The sequence below is a fragment of the Eulemur rufifrons genome, chromosome 19 (genome assembly GCF_041146395.1).
Source record: "Eulemur rufifrons isolate Redbay chromosome 19, OSU_ERuf_1, whole genome shotgun sequence".
NCBI classification, from domain to species: Eukaryota; Metazoa; Chordata; class Mammalia; order Primates; family Lemuridae; genus Eulemur; species Eulemur rufifrons.
Window position 1 is genome coordinate 113,739,199 of NC_091001.1, and position 19,101 is coordinate 113,758,299.

At 45.3% G+C, this 19,101-nt stretch overlaps 2 protein-coding genes across 3 annotated transcripts in view; one reads left to right on the forward strand and one right to left on the reverse strand.

Annotated features, from left to right (window-relative positions):
• TRAPPC12 (trafficking protein particle complex subunit 12) overlaps nucleotides 1-19,101 on the reverse strand; it is a 385,261-nt gene that overhangs the window by 55,498 nt on the left and 310,662 nt on the right. Inside the window, exons 2-5 of one of the 2 annotated variants that reach the window (XM_069494185.1) lie at nucleotides 16,057-16,161; nucleotides 7,780-8,547; nucleotides 7,316-7,497; nucleotides 840-956 (exon numbers count right to left, since the gene is read on the reverse strand). In XM_069494185.1, the coding sequence (XP_069350286.1) occupies nucleotides 840-956; nucleotides 7,316-7,497; nucleotides 7,780-8,542 (1,062 nt within the window). In that variant the 5' untranslated portion in view covers nucleotides 8,543-8,547; nucleotides 16,057-16,161. Of the gene's footprint in view, nucleotides 1-839; nucleotides 957-7,315; nucleotides 8,548-16,056; nucleotides 16,162-19,101 lie in introns of both variants that reach the window. The other variant, XM_069494184.1, reaches the window with a different exon arrangement.
• EIPR1 (EARP complex and GARP complex interacting protein 1) overlaps nucleotides 18,429-19,101 on the forward strand; it is a 121,474-nt gene continuing 120,801 nt past the window's right edge. Inside the window, exon 1 of the mRNA XM_069494059.1 lies at nucleotides 18,429-18,603. Within this exon, the coding sequence (XP_069350160.1) occupies nucleotides 18,562-18,603 (42 nt within the window). The 5' untranslated portion in view covers nucleotides 18,429-18,561. The remainder of the gene's footprint in view (nucleotides 18,604-19,101) is intronic.

Sequence of the window (19,101 nt, forward strand, 5' to 3'; positions counted from 1 at the left end):
GACGATGAGCCACTGGATACTCAGGGCGAGGGCTGAATTTCAACACGGGAGTTTCTGACGGCCAGTGGGACCTGTTCCCAAAGTCACGCACCTCACTCTCCAAACCCCTCCGACAAAGCACCTGCTGACCGTGCTCAGACGCGGAGCAGGGCGTGGCCGAGCCCACGCTAGGACCAGCTGCGGGAACAACCCCACAGCGCACGGAGGAGGCCACGCTGCGGCAAGGGGGCAGTGGGGGACGTGGCTGTCCTTTCAGAGTATCTACCAGGTGGTTGCCTTAGGATTCCTGAATGAAACGTAGGTGAGAGAATTCCGGTATTTTCTCCTTAATAAAGGAAGGCAACTCAACACTATTAAAGCTGTCTTATAGATTAGAAATTCCCTGGAAACAAATCAACATGTACAGTATTGGTGATCCAGTATTAATGAATTTTTAAAAATCCACTTATGGAATTCCTGGCAAAGTTTAAAAATGTTTAGAACTCCACCTATTCAATAATAAAGTTTCTACCTGAAATGGAGAAAATGTATATTTTAAAAATCAAACATAAAATCATTTATCTCTGTTGTATTTGATGAAGCATACGTGATCAAAGTATATGCCGCTTCAAGTAATTTGATCATTTAAAACAATGGGATTAGACTTTAAAATATCTGTGTATTAATATGATGCTTTTTGCTGTTGCAGGACTGGTATCTAATACAACAAAATTCTCACTTATGTGCAGGGCTCTGGATAACATAACACATTCAAAGTAATTAACTTCCAGAGAAAATATTATGAAGGAAGGTAATACTTATCAAAAAACAAACTGAAAATCAAACACATTGTTACTTACGATGAGCTGTTTCAATCCAACAAAAGACTGTTCCACTGAGTTGGCGTTTAGGACTTGTCTCTTTGCCGCAGCTTTTTCACCCAGAAAGCGAAGCATCAAGTCTTTAACTGCATCTCCCTGGAAAGAATGTAAGAAAAATATGTCAAGACAATAAAATGTCAATTAAACTCAGCAAACCAGAACTCATAACTAAACAAAATCCCTCTTTTCTCCATTAGCTTATAGAGGTAAAAATGTTGGTTACATTATCATAAAACTTCAATCAACCAGAAGCCAAATTACCACACCTGTTAATAAAATGTATAATTTTAGAATTGTTCTTCATTTTGAAGAAGAAATGTTAAATCATCACCACCTGTACCAGCTTACGGTAAGAGCCAAAACGAAGCCGGGAGAGGGGCTGCAGGTGAGGGCTTGGGAGGCCTGAGAGTGTGAGGCGACACCGCTGGGGGCTCGAGCCACGGCTGCTGGGAGGACCACCTGCAGTGGCCGGGCCCACGCTGGGGCAGGCAGGCCTGACCCGTCTGCCCGAACCCCTCCATTCACCACGCCTGCCTGCACGTCCAGGAGAGGCTTTAGGGACAGGGCGGAAGGTGAGTGACCAATGGCATGGAGCGGCCACCCTGCTTTCGACACTAGGGTCACTAGCCAGGCCAGGGACAACGGGGCCTCCCTTCTCCCAGCAGGTCCTTCACGGCCTTGCTCAGCCAGGCCCTCTGCTCACAGGAGTGGCGGCACTTAGTGCTGCAGGCCAGGGCGGGTCCACATTCACCTCTGCACTGGGGCCATTTCTGTCTCCTAACCAGACTCTTCAGATGATGCCAATCTTTAGACCGTGCTAAAGAACATGGCAAGTGGAATCTGAAACATGTTACTTTAAAGGGAAGACACAGAAGGGCAGGGGGAGCAAGGAGGAGCTTTTGTACGGGCCGGGAAAGAAGAGATGTACCAATGGGGGACCCACCAGGGCTCAGTCTCTTAGCTGGGGTGGAGACCTGGGGACGTGCGAAGCAAGCAGCCAGGTGATCGGTGTTTCCGAGCCTGCACAACTCCCTGTGGCTACAGAGAAAGGTGAGGCACGCCCGACTGCAAGTTACCAAGTTCAATGCCATAGGGGGAGAAGCTGGTAGGCACCACTGTCACACCAGCGGTCTCCAGTGCTGTTTCGTGGCTGCAGTGCAGGCTGACGTGGGGGCCCAGGGCGGGGCCTGCTGGCTGCACACCACGCCCCTCAGAGGTCTGTGACAAGGACACTCACCACTGCATGGCCCGCCGCAGGCAGCCCAGGACAAAGAGCTGTGACAGGGACAAAGCTATGGACAGCCCTCTCCCTACTGGAGCCTGAGGAGAGGCCGTGCTGAGGTCCCTGGAATCCCTGAGATAGGAGCAGCCCCAGATCGGCCCCACCCTCCCTGACATGTGCCCTGGTGCCCTGGGGGCAGCGGCTGCTGATAAAGCAGCACAGCACAGGGCCCCAGGGTCTCTCTAAAACTAGGACAACTCCAGGTGGGGGGCAAGGGCGGGGGCACGGAGGGAGCCTAAATCTCTGTCTCAGCACAAAGCCTGAGCCCCAGGGAGGCTAATGCCAATGCTGCAGGACAACAGGGAGCACATGGCCACCGAGGACGGAGAAAAATCAATGTGGAGGTGCTCCCTGCACGGACCTCACCACTGGCTCAGATCCCTTCCCATTGTTCTATGCTGGCTGGGGGAAAAAAGCATAGAAGCAGCTCTGCTAATAAGCAAGCTTATTTCAATCTTTTGCTATCTTTCAAAATGGTGACACTTAAAAGAAAAGCAATAACTAGACCATGTGAGCAAGAGATGCAGAAAAGCTGCTGACATTGTCGCTTCTCCCGCTCTGCTGACGCCCTTCCATGGAGAGACTGACAGCCTGTGGCGGGGGTGGGGCGGGAGCGGTGGCACCAGGTCACGGGCCTGCCTTTCCCTGGGTCTCAGGCTTCTGCTTGCAGCGGCCAGGCCTCGCATCTTCCCACACCGGGCAAAGGTCTAGGAGCAGCAGTTTTATAATTTCTGCCTTCAGAGAGTTAAGGTGAAGTACTTCAAATACCGGAGCCACGGAAGCAGCTAACTGATCTAGGAGCCATAATTAAAGGGCAAAATAAAAGAGCTTAGACATATGGCTCCATAAAGCTTTGCAGAAATGCAACTCGTGTCAGACAAAGAGCATTATCTTAGCCAGAGGACCAGGGCCGGGCAAAGAGCAAGTCAGATCTGAATGCCGGAGAGGGAAGGCCAATCTGAACCCCCATCCCTGCAACACCCTCAACTAATGAGACCACACGGCAAAAATCTCTTGTCCTTAAAATTCTCTGTTAACACTGTAGTTACCACAGGAAGTTCCTGAGATGTTAGCACATGACTAACAAATATCCTCCCTTTAGAAGTCCAAGGATGTGACAAATGTCTTAAGACAAACCTAACCCTCGCTGTGTCACTAAACTGAGGGCAATCGTGGCACAATGAGATCGAGACATTTTGGATGCACATGCTCCAGCGGGCACTGGAGTGTGGGGGGACGTGTGGAGAGGGCGCTGTCACTCCGGGAGGGTGTCCAGGCAGAACCAGCGGATCCTTAAAATCAGCAAACCATTAAGTGAAGGTCTGCTCTACCCAAGGCAAGGTTGAGGAACACGGAGGGGATCTGACGGGAACGTGTCACAGTCTGGGACTCATCACAGTCTGACAACGTAGAACGCGGCCCCACTCTCCTGGTCGGGTATTTATGGAAGACAAAGCGGCTGGTTCTCACAGCCAGCAGGTGGTGGTGGGCCTGCAGCCCCTCCTGCAATGCGGAACGGTCTCAGGGTCTTAGTAGTTCCTTCTTGATTTTAACGGCCAAAGACAAAACAGAACCCAGAGCAGCTGATTCAGAGCGTACGGGCCATGCTGTCCGGGACACCTAAAGAAACAGGGGTCACGGGGCCGTGTCCTTGAAAAGACGCAGCGCCTGCCCCTGGCACACAGCACGCTGAGCTCCCTGCCAGGTCTCCGGTGGAGCCACTCGCTGTCCCTCCTGGGAGCGTTCTGTCCTCTGGCTCTAGCGCTTGCCTTCTCCCAGGCAACGTGGAAACACCTGAGCAAAAACTACAAACAAACAGAAACAAAACGAAACCCCAAACTCAAGGCTATGGAGAAACTGGAACCCTCTTACGTCACTGGCGGGATGGGAAATGGGACAGCCGTTCTGGAAAACAGACAACCTGGCAATTCCACGCCTGGCTACACGTCAAGAGAACCGAAACCACATGTCCACACAAACACCTGTGCACGATGTTTACCGCAGCACTGCTCAACAAGGAAAAGATGCTAACAACCCAAATGTCCACCAACTGATGAATGGATAAAATATGGAATATCCATACGATAGACTATTACTTGTCAATAAAAAGGAATGACATACTGATCCATGCTACAACATAAATGGCCCTTAAAAATGCTATATTTACGGAAAGAAGCCAGTCAGGAAAGACCATGTCTTGTATGATCCTATTTATATGAAATGTCCAGAACAAGAAAACCCGTAGAGATGGGTTGCCTGGAGCTGGGGTGGGGGCAGGAGGATGGGGAATGACTGCTAATGGGTTTGAGGCTTCTTTTTGGGGTGATAAAAATATTCTAAAATTAATTGTGGCAATGGTTGTACAACTCTGCAAATATACTAACAGTGGTTGAATTGCATGTTTTAAATGTGTGAATTTATGGTATATGAATTATTAATATATCTCAACACTGTAGAACCAAAAACAAACATAAACCTCTTTTCTTATGAGGCCCTGAACAAATGGGGATTTTGAAAAATATTTTCACAGGTAAACGTTACAAAGAGGCCTGGGCCAGCCTCTCCAATCCCCCCTGCTCCGTGCACAGGCTTCGGTTCAATGGAGGGTTCCTTAGACTGGGGGCTGGAGGAGGAGAACAGAGGCCCACCTGTGAGTGTGGTGAACAAAAGCAGCAGCAACTTTCGCTTCTGTCTGTTTCTGAGTAAGTGGGACTGGACTTTACTGTCCTAATGTGAACAACCACAACAATGGACAACAAAATTTAACAACTGTTTTCAGACACGGGAAAGGCTGTCATTTGAGAGAAGGGAAAAATGAGTTGAAGCTGGGCATGGTGGCTCACACCTGTAGTCCCAGCACTTTAGGCGGCTGAGGCAGGAGGACGGCTTGAGCCCAGGAGTTTGAGGTCGCAGCGAGCTGTGATGCATTCCCATATGCAACTCTAGCTTGGGCAACAAAGCAAGACCCAGTCTCAAAAAAAAAAAAAAAAAATTACTAGACATGTAACAAGAAAGTACATGTGACCCATAACTAAGAGAAAAATTAAACAGAAATAGACGCAGAAATTAATGGAGTTTTCAGAAAGAACTTTTTCTTTTATTAAGAGACCTTCATTGCTCAGGCTGGATACAAAACCCCAGGCTCAAGTGGTAGCTGGGACTATAGGTTCATGCCACTGTGCCTGGCCTGGAAGAGAACTTGAAGACATCTCTTATAAATGTTCTCAAGGAGCGAAAGTAAAACTTGAAAATGACGAGGAAAATAAAAGATATAAAAAAGAACCCAATAAAAATTCTGGAGACAAAAAATGTGGAAAAGTCACTGAACAGGATCAACAGCAAACTACAAAGTAGAGAAAACCGAAGGACATAGCAACAGAAATTTCAAACTTAACCACATACACACACACACACACACACACACACACACGAGACAGAAAAATAAAAACAATACCAAAAACATAGCCTCAGTAACGCTGTGGCCATATCAAGCAGTATGTGTAACTGCAGCTTCCAGAATAGAGGAGAGAGAGGGAAAACACAAAAAATATTTGAAGAACTAATGACCAAAAAATTTCCTCAAATTGACAAAAATGATAAACTCCCAGATCCAGGAGGGTCACTGAATTCCAAGCAAGACAAACAGAAAAGAAAACCATGTGGAGGCACACAAGAATCAAACTGCTGAAAAATCAGAGATAACATCTTAAAAGCAAACGGGAAAAAATACACATTGGGTACACAACAGCAAGGGTAAGAATTTGTGCAGACTGCTCATCAGAAACTATGCAAACTGGAGGACAATGGGATGGCATCTTAAAAGGCAGAGGAAACCTGTCAGCTGGTTTTAGAGCAGTTAGATCAGTTTTAGGTTCACAGCAAAACTGAGCAGAAGGAACAGAGATTCTAGATGCCTCCTGCGCCCACACATGCACGGCCTTCCCCACCACGGACCTCGCTCACCAGAGTGGTGCGTCGGCCACAACCATGAACCTACACGGACACATCAGCACCACCCAAGGTCCGTATCACAGTAGGGTCCACTCTTGGTGCTGTACATTCCATGGGTTTGGACAAATGAATAATGACATGTCTCCACCATTACAGTGTACATACAGGGTGTCCCAAAAGTCACCATACATAGGGAAAATGGGAAATTGTAGCTAAATGTACCTTTACTTACAAAATATTCATTATAAAATTTTATAAAATTTTTCCTTTGTGTGGAGACTTTTGGGACACCCTGTAGTTTCACTGCCCTAAAAGTCCTCTGTGTTCCACCTATTCATCCCTCCCTCCCCCCAACTCCTGGCATCATTTTTGATATCTGCACAAATATCCCACTGTAAAGCTGAGAGGAGTTGGCGTCATCTCATTAGCATTCGAGCCTCCTAATAACGGGCTTTTACATTATTTCAGAATCTTTGCAATTACACACTTCACTGTGACATCACAATAGCTCATTATTTGTATACAAGTATGATTATTTCCTTATAATACATTCCTAAAAGTGGAATTTCTGGGTCAAAGGACATACATATTTTAATGTGTGTTTTAACTTTACTTAAAATGTTTGTATCAACTTCTGGTCCCACCAGGGCTACCTTAGGCTATTGGCCCACACTTCAACAAACAATAAATAATTACAAACAAAACATCTATTAGATGGAAAATGGAAATAATTTGATTATCTTTGATTACTAGTGAGACTGGACATTATGTATCACCGTTTAGCATATATATAACATTTAAATATTTATTATTTTTTGGTTTTTTTATTGACTGTAAAAACTTTCTATATCAAACATGTTATATGTAATACAAATGTTTTCCATATTTAATAAAAAGTAGTGGGTTTATCATTTACTAGACTTCAGATGTCATAAACTGATCACACAAAGTGTAGAACTAATTCAGAGAATTACGGTGTAACTATCTACCTTGCTGGTATTTATCTCTATGACTCTAAGTTGTACATTCAATACGTTATGTTAGGGAAACCAATTAGAGTTCCTAATTACCTAGTGACAAAATTACATAGACTCTAACAACCAAAATTTTAGGAACTACTGACAAATAAGGATTTTCCTATCCTTTGAAAGGTACTGTATATATTTTACAGAGAGAGATAAAAAGGGACAAGATGTAAACACAGAAATGTTCTGCGTCTTACCTGAATGTTGTCGAACCTGAGGCCCGGCATGGTGAGGTTCTCCTTGTCTACGAACACGGTGCCGTACTGCTGGGTGGCGACTGCCGTCAGGATGTCCCTGGTCCCCTCGCTGGGCAGCCAGGCGTCGTTCCTTCGGTCCATCTCACTCATGCTCAGGGCCGTGGCAAAGGGGTCATCGCTCCCTGCAAACACGGCCTGTATCTGTGAAAACGGTTTTGGAGACTCGGGAATTTCTAGAGAAGCTGTGGAAACACCTGATTCTGACCGTTCAGCGCCTGCTGAGCAGGAAGGGTCAGTGGAGTCCGGGGAGGTTTCTCCCACTGGAGCAGTGAGTGAAGACAGTTGTTCTGGAACTGAGGCGCCTGCGTTGGGATTGCTGACAGAAATGAAAGTGGAAGTAGTGAAGGAATCAAAGAAGTCAGAGGCCAGCGAATTAGTGTTGATCGTATCTCCAAAAAACTTACTCAGGCTGGGACTGGGCTGCACCACCTGAGGGGGCGTCCTGGCCGCCGTCTCACTGGCACTGCTGAAACTCGGCGACTTCACCATCTGAGACTCGAAGCCGTCGTGCAGGAACAGGTGAGGCTGGGAAGGAGCCGAACTGGACTTGCTGAAAATGGTGCACACGGGGACAGGCTCGTCTTTGGAAGAGGCCTGGCTGGAAGACGTCCCCGACACCTGCTCTTCTTGGGGAGCCTCATCATCCCTGGGCACCGGGTCCTCTGCATCTTCGCCCTCGAACTCGGGCATGCCTTTCGCGTCTTCTTGTGCCGAGTCTTCTTTCAAAGATGCTCTGCTATCAGGGGTCATGTCTGAGACGTCCTTGGGTGTGTCGTCCCCATCAGTTTCGCTGCCATTACTCAGAGTGTCCATTTCTTCCTTATCTGTGACATTTTCCAGTCTGTGGTCAGCGCTGCCTTCCACCGGCTCCATGACGTCCTGCAGACAACCAAGGTCACCCGCGTCGTCTTCGCTGTTATTGGGAGAGTCGGAGATGAGCACGCTCTCCATCATGTGCTCGTTCAGCTTACCCGCGAAATTCGTGGAGTCTTCTGACACGGTCTCGTTCTCTTCAGATCCAAACCCGTCCCCACCCAGATCGATGGTTTCCTCGTGGTAAAGAACCTGTCCCTGTCCTTCCGGAGGCCCCTGCGGAGAGATGCCCTCAGTGCCCACCTGCGCCGGGGGGGACTCCTCAGTCTGCCTGCCACCTTTAGCAGTCTCCATGGTGCCTGAAACAAAGAAAAATGCAAATTGGCCTCATCAGCTTTCTCTTTCAGTTACCATTAAACTAATTTTACCTTGTTTTTCAATTGAAGAAATGCTTATTGGGTATATAGTCAAAAGATTCAAAATTCAAAAAAATCCATTTCTCCAGCTTCTTACCTATTTAATTTTAATTGTGGGAAAATACACACAAAATATTTTACCATGTTAACCATTTTTAAGCTTAGTAGTGTTAAGTACATTCATATTCTTATACAATCTCCAGACTCTCTTCATCTTGTAAAACTAAAATTCTATCCCCACTGAACCACGTCCTGTACACCCATCTCCCCAGCCCCAGCATCCGCCTCTCTCCTTTCTGTCTCTATGAATTTCACTGCTCGAAGGACCGCACAGAAGTGGAATCATAAAGTATTTGTCTTTTTGGGATTGGCTTATTTCATTTCACATAATACCCTCAAGGTTCATCCCTGTGGTAGCTTATGTCAGAATTTCTTTCCTTTTTATGGATGAATAATGTTCCATGGCATATATGTACCATATTTTGTTTATCCATTAATCTATTGAAGGACACTGGGTTGCTTCCACCTTTTAGCTATTGTGAATATTGTTGCTATAAAAATGGGTGTATAAATATCTCTTTGAGACCCTGCTTTCAAGTGTTTTGGGTATACAAGCAGAAGTGGAATTTCTGGATCTTATGGTAATCCTATTTTAATTTGGGGGGGGGGACTAAAGAACTATTTTTCATAGTGGCTGAACCATTTTGTATTCCTGCCAACAGTGCAGGAGTGTTCCAATTTTTCCACGTCCTTGTCAACACTTATGATTTTCTGTTTTTATTTTTATAGTAGCCATTCTAATAGGTGTGAGGTCTCCAGCCATTTGAACACTAATTCTTTGAAACTCAGTTGAAGTACCCCTCTTTCATGAAGCTTTCCCAAGACATTCCATCCTATAATACTTTCTTTGCCTCTTCCCTGAAAACTTACGATATCGTCTGCTTAATTCTGGAAATTTGAGGCAGTGAGAACGACACAAGCAAAAGTTAAACGGTGACAAAGCAAAGGTATCCTCCCTGAGCGCCGAAGCCGAGACAACAAAACCAGATAGCACTTACTGGCACGAGCCTGGCGTGTGCCTGGCGTGTGCATGCGTGTGCGCACTCGCTCGCTCCCCTCTCTCAGACCAGCCCTGTGACATTTTGCAGATGAGGAAACTGAGGTTCAGAGAGGCTATAGACCTTGCTCAAAATCACACAGCTGGTAAGTGGAGAAACCAGGACTCGCCGAGGCTGAAACGTTGGGTTGCCACCGGCCGGTGGAGGCCACAGAATGAGACAAAGAGCTTGAACTCTAAGAAAGCATTTGTTCCTTTCCTCGAAGAACTTTTTTTTTTTTCCTGGCAAAAGTTACTTTATATAGTCCTACTCTCACAGTGAATAAATTCAAGTTAAGGAAATCTAAGAGACTATTATAATAGATGAGAGTTTTTTCAGAAAAAAAAACAAAACAAAACAAAAACCAAACGACATAACTTTTTGACATCAAAAACCACACTTGGCTGACCCTTAGATAGAGCCGCTTTTCCTCATTCCCAATACTTCCATCACAGTATCCTACTTAGCTGCCCCCCTTGTATAGCCGGGGTCACCCTGAGGTCTGAAAACATTATTTTAAAGTAGATAATCAAAGGCAAACATTTTGAAGAAGTTTCTGGTCCAGCACAGTCAGTTACTAATTATCCATTACTTATATACTTACCCAATAATTATTAGTTACAAATGAGTCAAAAATACAATGAAAAGGCCTGCAATCCTACCACTTTGAGAGGCTGGAGCCCAGGAGTTGGGGGCTGCAGTGAGCTATGATCACGCCACTGCACTCCAGCCTGGGAGACAGGATGAGACCCTGTTCTTAAAAAAAAAAAAAAAAAAAAAATATATATATATATATACATATACACACACACACACACACAATGAAAAGGAACAAAAAGACCCCTTTCCTGCAATGTCTCGCAGTGAGCCCAGGGAGGAAGCTACCCCAGAACACCAAAGAGGGGACGTGCCTTTACGTGGTGAGGCAGTTCTGTCAGGGCCACCTGTCAGGAAGCGGAGGCCGGGTGGGTGCAGAGACCAGACCAACAGCAGGCCCGAGGCTGTGCCCTGTCCCTTCCCGGCCGGGACTCCACACCACTCCAGTGCTTTCATCACCGTACTCCAGAAATAAGAGTCTGTTCCAGACAAGGTTATAATGAGAGAAAGAGATTCTCCCTCCCTCTCATCTCCCCTTAGCCCTAATAAGGTTTCAGGTTCTAAGATTAATTCTGATTCGGTCTCGTAGATAGCTTTAACAATTTAATTTCCTTTTATGAAGAAACTGTCAGAAAAAAAAATTACTACTATGAAGATGCTGCTGCTTTATACCTCTAAGATTTGGGGAAATCTGTTTGCCAAAAATATGATAAGAAAGAACACTGTCTAGGAAAACATCACCAAAATAATAAAAACTAAGATAAAAATGCTTCTCAATTATATAGCTTAAAAACTTTACAAATTGATAAAGAGAAATGATAAAATACAAACTTCTAAAATTTTCATTAGTGCCTGCAAACCACTCATGAGAAGACAGGTAAAGGAAAAAACAAACTTTATTCTTCAGTAAATATTAAAGTTATAAATTGCCATAAAGGGATTATCACTTTCCCTTTTACACAAATAAAATCATCTAGATTTTATTTTACATTTTATCTTACAAAGTAAAATGCTTGTAAGCAAGGATCTGAAGGTTTACCTCTTCAAAATTAAGAGGAATGATCAAATGAAAATAATATAATAAAACATGATTTAGATGATTTTATATATACATAAGACATTATATAGAAAAATATACACATATATAAACTATATACCTAACATTTTGTGGTAAGGCACGTACCATCTGTAGCAAAACAGCTTCCTCATGTCTAAGGGTTTCCCTGCTCTAGCCTTATTCACATGTAGACACTAGTATTAACCATATACCTAAAACCAGGATAGTTCCACAACCACTAAAAAGGTATAATAAGAATATGTTTCACTTCTTAGAATTTATATTTGGTAGATTTGGCAACTTTCCCGATCTTTAGGAACCTATCTCTGACTGCCGTTCCTCTCTCTTGCTATTTTGTCTAAGTCTGAACTAGAGATAACTTGGTCCTTCCTTTCCTTCTCCACGCCCTCCACCAAATAAAGGCACTCAAGGTTCAATCTTGTTGCTCTATTCTTTATTCACAGTCTCTTCCTTGACTTTTTCTATTGTTTTTTGTTTGTTTTTAGAAACAAAGTCTCACTATGTTGCCCAGGCTGGTCTCAGGCTCCTGGCCTCAGGCGATCCTCCCAGCCTTGGCCTCCTTGACTGTTTCTGACATTGAAACATTCTCTGGGTAGAGCAAGCATGGTGGTGGGTCACATCTGTAATCCTAGCACTTTGGGAGGCCAAGGCGGAAGGAAGGATCGCTTGAAGCCAGGAGTTTGAGACTAGCCTGGGCAATATCACCAGACCCCACCCCTATTAAAAAAAAAAAGTAACACAGTAAATAAATTAAATTTTTTTTTTTAAAAGCAGAATCAGTAGTTAAGCCTTCCTACAAAGAAAATACAGGGTCTAGATAGTTTGCCAGTGAATTCTACCCAAAACCCTACTGTAAAATATTCTTGCAAAGAGAAAAAAAGGAGCATGAACTAATTCACTTTATAAAGCTAATATAATCTTGATGCCAAAATTTGACAGGCCATACTAGAAGGAAAACTATAATCTCACTCATGAACATAGACATAAAAATCTTAAAATATTAGCTAACTGAATCCAGCAATGTATTTATTTTTAAAATAAACTGAGTTTATCCCAGAGATGTAATGTAGGCTTAATGTTAGGAAATCTATTTATGCACTTTAACACATTAATAGACTAAATAAAAACTACTATCTTAGCAGACGCAGAACAAAGTATCTGATACAATTCAACATCTGATCAAATAAAATCTCTTAGCAAACTAGAAATAGAAAGTAACTTCCTTAACGCAATAAAGGGTATCTACCAAAAACCTAAAGGAAATCTCAAATGGTGAAATGCTTAGAGCATTCTCTTTAAAAGTAGGAAAAAGATAAAGACGTCCTCTTTCAATATTTCTTTTTGGTCTAACAGTGGATGCCCGAGGCAGCAGAATAAGACAAGAAAAATAACTAAAAGGTAAAACAAAAATCCCTTCATTCTTTATGTGTATGATTATCTCCCTAAAATACACCAAAAATCTAGGGTGTGAAGATCAAAATACGGCAGGGGCAGCACTGGTCAGGGAACACGGAGCACAGACCGAGGAAGGACGTGGATTTTCACAAGTGACGTTCAGACAACTCGTGATACACAAGGGAAGAAGCGAACTGGAACGCTGCCTCACGTCAGACACACAATCAATTTCAGGCACATTAAAAACTTAAATGTGAAAGGCAAAACTTGAAAACTTTCAAAAGAAAATGCAAGAGAATATATTCTCAAGGTGGGGAAACCTCTTACACTAGGCATAATAAATAAGCACAAATCATAAAGGGAGAGATCGATAAATTTGTTGTATTAAAATTAAAAACTCTTATAAAAGTAGCCCAAAGAAAGTAAAACACAAATACATGTGATTGAGAAAGGATTAATATCAAGAATATGTGAGGATTTCCTAAAAATAAACAGGACACTAAATGATCCACTAGAAAAATAAGAGCTGCACATGTTGAAAGGGGCATCTGAATGTCCAGGTTGGGAAACAACTTGGTACTATCTAGAAAAGCTTAACAAGCACATATCCCATAATACTTGATTTTTCCCATGACAATTCCATTTTTCACCTATGGTCTCAGTGAAATTGTCAGGTACTGCCTTTCACTCTCAAAGGAGTTTGGTTGAGACCCTAAACCTGTGGTCACGGTCCTACGCCCTAGCAATTCCCCTGCCAGTTACGCACCCTGGAGCAGCTCCTGCACGTGAGCGCCCTAAGCTGCCATGGCCAATGCTTATCAACAATAAATCAAAATACCTTTCTCTCAAATTCCCAAAAATAAAAAATCTGAAAACAGCCACTGCCTGTACACATAATAATAAACAAACAGATTGTGGCATATTAAAAAATGGAGTATTAAAACAGTGGTAAAAATGAATGAACCATTTCATCTAACACATCAATACATCTGAATTTCACAAATACGATTGTGCACAAAGGAGTAGGAAAAGAGCATGACTCTATAAATTCAAAAATATGTTATCTAAGTAATTATTGTTTTAGGAACACAAAAGCATTTGGTAAAACTACAAAGAAAAGCAAGGATAGAATAATACCCATTTTAGTTGAGGAGAGGGCTGGAGGCAATGGCGAGGGAGTTTTCAAAGCAAGGGGTAACTCCGTATCTTACGCTGGTGGTGGAAGCCTGGGTGGGATTTACAATGATCTTTAGATCTTACATGTACGTTATAGGTAGTCTTAATAGTTCATAACTAAAAAACGGAAAAACATGCATCTGTTCTTGATTTGTATGTGATATACATCTTTACTCCCTCCTATTATGGCTTCATTTTTATTAAACCATAGATATGATTTTAAATTTACATAAGCATCATAGCACAGCAAAGAAATCTGACTTTCTCCTTGTCCAATTGAGTGCTCTGCACAATAATGTACATAATTAACTCTTTAAAATTTTTAAGTATTAAATTTGAGTAATTATATAGTTGAAAAATAAAACATTCCTAAGAACAATTAAAACTTGGTTTTCCAGGTTCACTTCCTGGACACAGACATCTTGTAAACAGAAATCTTTTACCAAATTGCAGCAATGTAAACCTTTCCATAAGAGTACTATGCTGTGTAGTGGGAATCTAATTAGCATATATTTATAAAACTCTCCAGGTAATAAACACCTACAACAGATCAAGTGTTTTACCTGTATTATCTTATTTAATTTTCACAATAAATTTATCAAGTACTATTATTACTTCTATCACACTACAGAGAAAGCCAAGTGATCTGCCCAAAGTCACACTGCCGATACTTGATGGTGACAGGATCCTAACACAGAACTTTCTGCGCATGCTCTTTCCACTGTGCTGGTCACCTCCCTGCTGTCCTTGTAAGACGCCGGGTGGATAATGACCCAGAGCAGCAAGAGTGGGGCAGAAAGAGCCCTGAATGCAGGGAGGTAACAACTATGCTGAGTCTTGGCCTCACTACTGGGTAAAGTGACATCTGTCAATCATTCATTCTCACAGATGAGGTTGGTACATCAGGATAAAGAGGATTAAATAGCACCCATGCACCAGCACCTTTTAAACTGTGAAGAGCTGCACAAATACAAGCAAAGTAATTAGAATTTTAATGATAAAGCAGAGTAGTCAACACACTGTCTTGGAACTGTGAAGATCCTGTTAGAAATCACAAAATGTAAGAGCTGAATGAATAATGCTGCAACTATGGACTCCACTTGCGTTCCACATCCTTCTCCCACCCAATCCACACAAGGGCCTGGCTCATTGTCTGCCACTCAAGACTATCTTTCGAACTTATGAAAAGAAGCAGGGAGTAAAGTGTTTGAATCCAAAGACACCACATCTTCAAGGAGCTGTAAAAAGGTTGAAACCGTAGGTCCAAGAAAAATTTTCCTTGGGGTTAAACTCTTTTATAGTCAAGAGTGAAAAAAACAGACACACGTTAAAACACATCTTTGAACCTTATGCTTCTTTCTAAATAAATGCTTTTTCAGTACTCACAGTATATATACTCTACAGTAAGGATGTGTAATAACAGCCAACGTTTACGCAGTAACAAATGGTTTTACATTAATTGCATTGTAACCTCACAACGCTGAGAGTTAGGTAGGGCAACTTATCATTAACCTCTTTTCACAGGAAAGTCAACTAAGCATCGGAGAAGTTGAGGGGCTTGCTGGGGGACAAGCTGGCCGCACAGTATCAGAGTTTGGGGTCTCAATTCCAGACCCGGGGGTCTCAATTCCAGACCCGAGCGCCTCTGTGCAGAGCCCGAGTGACAACTCCGCGTGTGTGCCGGCTGATCGTTTATAAACTGACTTTCATCTGGCTTTCACCCTCCCTTTAGAGACCGCAGCCTGGGGAGAAGGTGCCAGCCCTGGGCAGACGTGGAGAGCAACGGCAGGAGCGCGGCTGGCGGCATGCAGGTCTGGGCCCAAGGCCGGCGGAGCAGAGGTGCCCAGGTAGGAGTGACCCCCGTCCCTCTCTAGGAAAGGACTCACGGAAGACCCCGGGGGCCGGGCCGAGGGCTGGCGGGCTCCAGCCCCGAAGTGGCCCTGTGAGGGGGACAAGCCCCAGGTAGGAGGAGGGAAGCCCGCCCGTCTCTAGGAAACGACTCCGAGGAGACCCAGGGGGCCGGGCCGAGGGCCGAGAGCCGGCGGGCTCCAGCCCCGAGGCGGTTCGGCATGGCCGATTCCCTCTTGACTGCGGGGCCCTGATCCTCACCTGCCACCCGCCCACTGGGGCCGTGACCAGGCTCCGGGAAGAAGGTGACGGAAGCCAAGAGGCAGGCAGAAGACACGGGGATCAGTACGGCTTCTGCGCCTGCACCTGCCGGTACGCGGAGGGCCTACTTCCGCGCATGCCCAGTGCAGGAACCGGCGGTCCTCGCCGGAAGCGCGGCGCGTTTCCGGTTCGTCTGCGGTGGGCGGGACTTGGAGCCCAAGGTGTGAACGCGGAGCGTGGCGAGGAGTCGGGGTTGGGTGGGGAGCGGCCGTATTCTGGGAAGTGGGGCGGGGGGAGTTAGTTACCCTCTGTCTAGCTTCATTCTGAATTCATTCTGACACTCGGAGGCTACAGGCAAACCTGTGGCAGAAGGGGCAGGTGGAGGGAGACGCTTAGGCTATTTGTATTGGCCAGTATTTCTAGGAATTTATCTTTGTGCTTATCTGTGTTTTCTACCATGCACCTGTATTTGTACAATAATGACATTGATGATAAAGATAGTGGTAGTAATAATATCAATGATAGGTGGGTAGATTTGGTGGGTGGATTTAATCTAGATGTATGAAGACCCTGCATTCTCTCAGCAAGTTAATTTGGGCAGATGCAGCGGTTGAGTACTATTCTTAGGTGTGGACCTCTGCTTACTTGATTTCTAATAAATCTCTGAAGTCTCCTCATTCACTCAACAGATATTCATCACGCCTAACTCTATACCATGCAGGGTGCTGGGCACTGGGTGTGTAAAGGAAAATAAGAACTTCAGGATCCCCCCAATCTCCTTATGCAAAAGGGAAGGTCAAGCCTGGAGGCTGAGTCATAAAATGCCCGCTTCCTATCGAGTAGCTAGCTGTTACTAACAGTATGCATTAGTCAGATCCCCACAGAAAGGTCAAAGCTACAGGCATCTACAAAGGACTGCCCCCCTAGATCATTCATAAGTAAATTCTTTGCTGGCCTCTCATAAACAAAGACATGCCAATTGTAACTTTAGGTCTGCAGTCTAAGTCCAGCTCCTGAAACTAAAGTCTGTTTGATTTCACGCTGATGTTGATTACAAGATTATCTTCCCAAGTGCAGAACAGAGACAAGATGAGGTCACTCATTCCTCCATCCATGTAGAGATGTCTGCATAATTGATTCTTCCTTTACTCTCTTTTTCTCCCCATACATTCACCTTATCTTATGTAAAATGTACATTTCCTGGACACTAACTAAAGTCTCATAAAAATGCAACCTTTTGCCTTACCCTCTACCTGCCTTCTTCCTATACACCTTCCCCTGCTTTAAAGAAATGTATAAATACTAAACATCTTGAAAATCTCTTCTTTGCGTTTTTCCTGGAAGGACCTTAAAGCTGGCTTAATAAATCTTGATTGAAATCCTTGCCTCAGTCACTCATTTTGGGTGTCAGGTACCATTGAGCAAAACCAGACCCAGCCATTTCTGTCATGGAGATCAATTAAGGGTAGAGGGAAAAACTAAATAATCACAAAAATGGAGGAAAGGTGCGTGGTCCTGGACACCCTGGTGGAAGCAGTGATGGGGGTTCAGCTATGACATGATTATTTCGTTTTCCATGCCATGTCATTCCTGCCTTCCAAGGGCACTGCCCAACGTCAAGGCAGGCACTTTGGGTCTGCTGCACAAGAGGGGCGACCTCTGGGGATCCCACGGTCTTCCCTTCCGACTCCCATTCCAAGGCAAAAGCTGGCCCAGTACTGCCAGTGGCAAGGTGCCGGCTTTCGGCTTTACCCCACTCGGCGTAGTGCACCCTTTGCCACAGCCGGTGCCGGCGCCCGCGGAAACGCATCAGGCATGACCTCTGACCTGGGGATCCTAGGCCGAGCCTAGGGGAGTCTGACGGCTCAGGTGCGCATCCTAGCTCCCTGAATAACCGCGCACCTGCAATTGTTAATCAAATTTGCACGTCTCATCTGTAAAGCGAGGTCTAACGCTTATTCGTAGGTTAGAGCGAAGACATTTACGGCTGTGTAAAGCGTGGGCCCAGCGCTCGGGAATGCCACGCAACAGTACAAATGACAAAACATGGCAGCATCTCAGCGACAGCTTCTCCCGCGACTGATCATTCTTTATAGGGTAAAACTCGGGAGGAGACTTTTGAGCAACCTTTCCCAGCTACCTGAGGTCCGCGCCCGCCCATTCCCCGCCGGCTCGCTGAGCGCCGCCTCCGCGGTCTCTCCACCCCGCCCACCAACCAGGAACCAGCGCGCCTGAGAGCCCGGATGGGAGCGCAAATGGACTTGCGTATAAGCTCTGCGCCGCTGCCATTGGCCTCCATCGAGGAGCGCATTGATGACGCACGAGAAAAACAGGAAGTGGACCGTACGGGAGCTGGTGTGGGCCGTAAAGGGTGCCCGTTCGGAGCCGTTTGCTGTGCGGAGTGAATGAATGGGCACTGGGAGCACTTCTGCGAGGTGCTGATGCCGCGGCCCTAGCAAGAGCCTCAGTGTGTGAGCGCCCGGGGTCGGGCTGCCCTCCCGCACCATGGAGGATGATGCACCGGTGATCTACGGGCTGGAGTTCCAGGTGGGTCACTCGGAGGGCGCAGGTGCGCTCGGCCCGGCTGCTGAGGGCATGCGCAGTCCCCCAGGGACTGGCTTTGCAGACCCTCCGCCAGCTCTGCGTGGACTCGCGGCAGCCCCCGGGGTCCCTTCTTGCAGAGGGGAGAGCCGAGGCTTCGGGAGGCCCAACGGTTGCAGAGCTAGCACCGAGTCCAGATCCCTTCGGCTGGGTCCTGGATGACAGCAGGGTTGGCACAGCCGTCCTCCTCTCACCTCCCATCCCATCCTGAACATTACTTCTGGCCTGGGAATTATCGCTCGCTTCATGTACTCATTTGTTTACACGTACACCTTTTCCTCTAGAATTTGAGTTCCTGAAAGCTAGAACTGTGTCTGGTTTTTAAAAAATTGTTTAATTCTGAAACAACTTAAGGTACACAAAAGAGTTGCAAAGGTGCGCATAAAGTTCTTGCGTTTCCTCCATCCAGCTTCCCCCAGTGTGTGTAACGTCTTACATAACCAC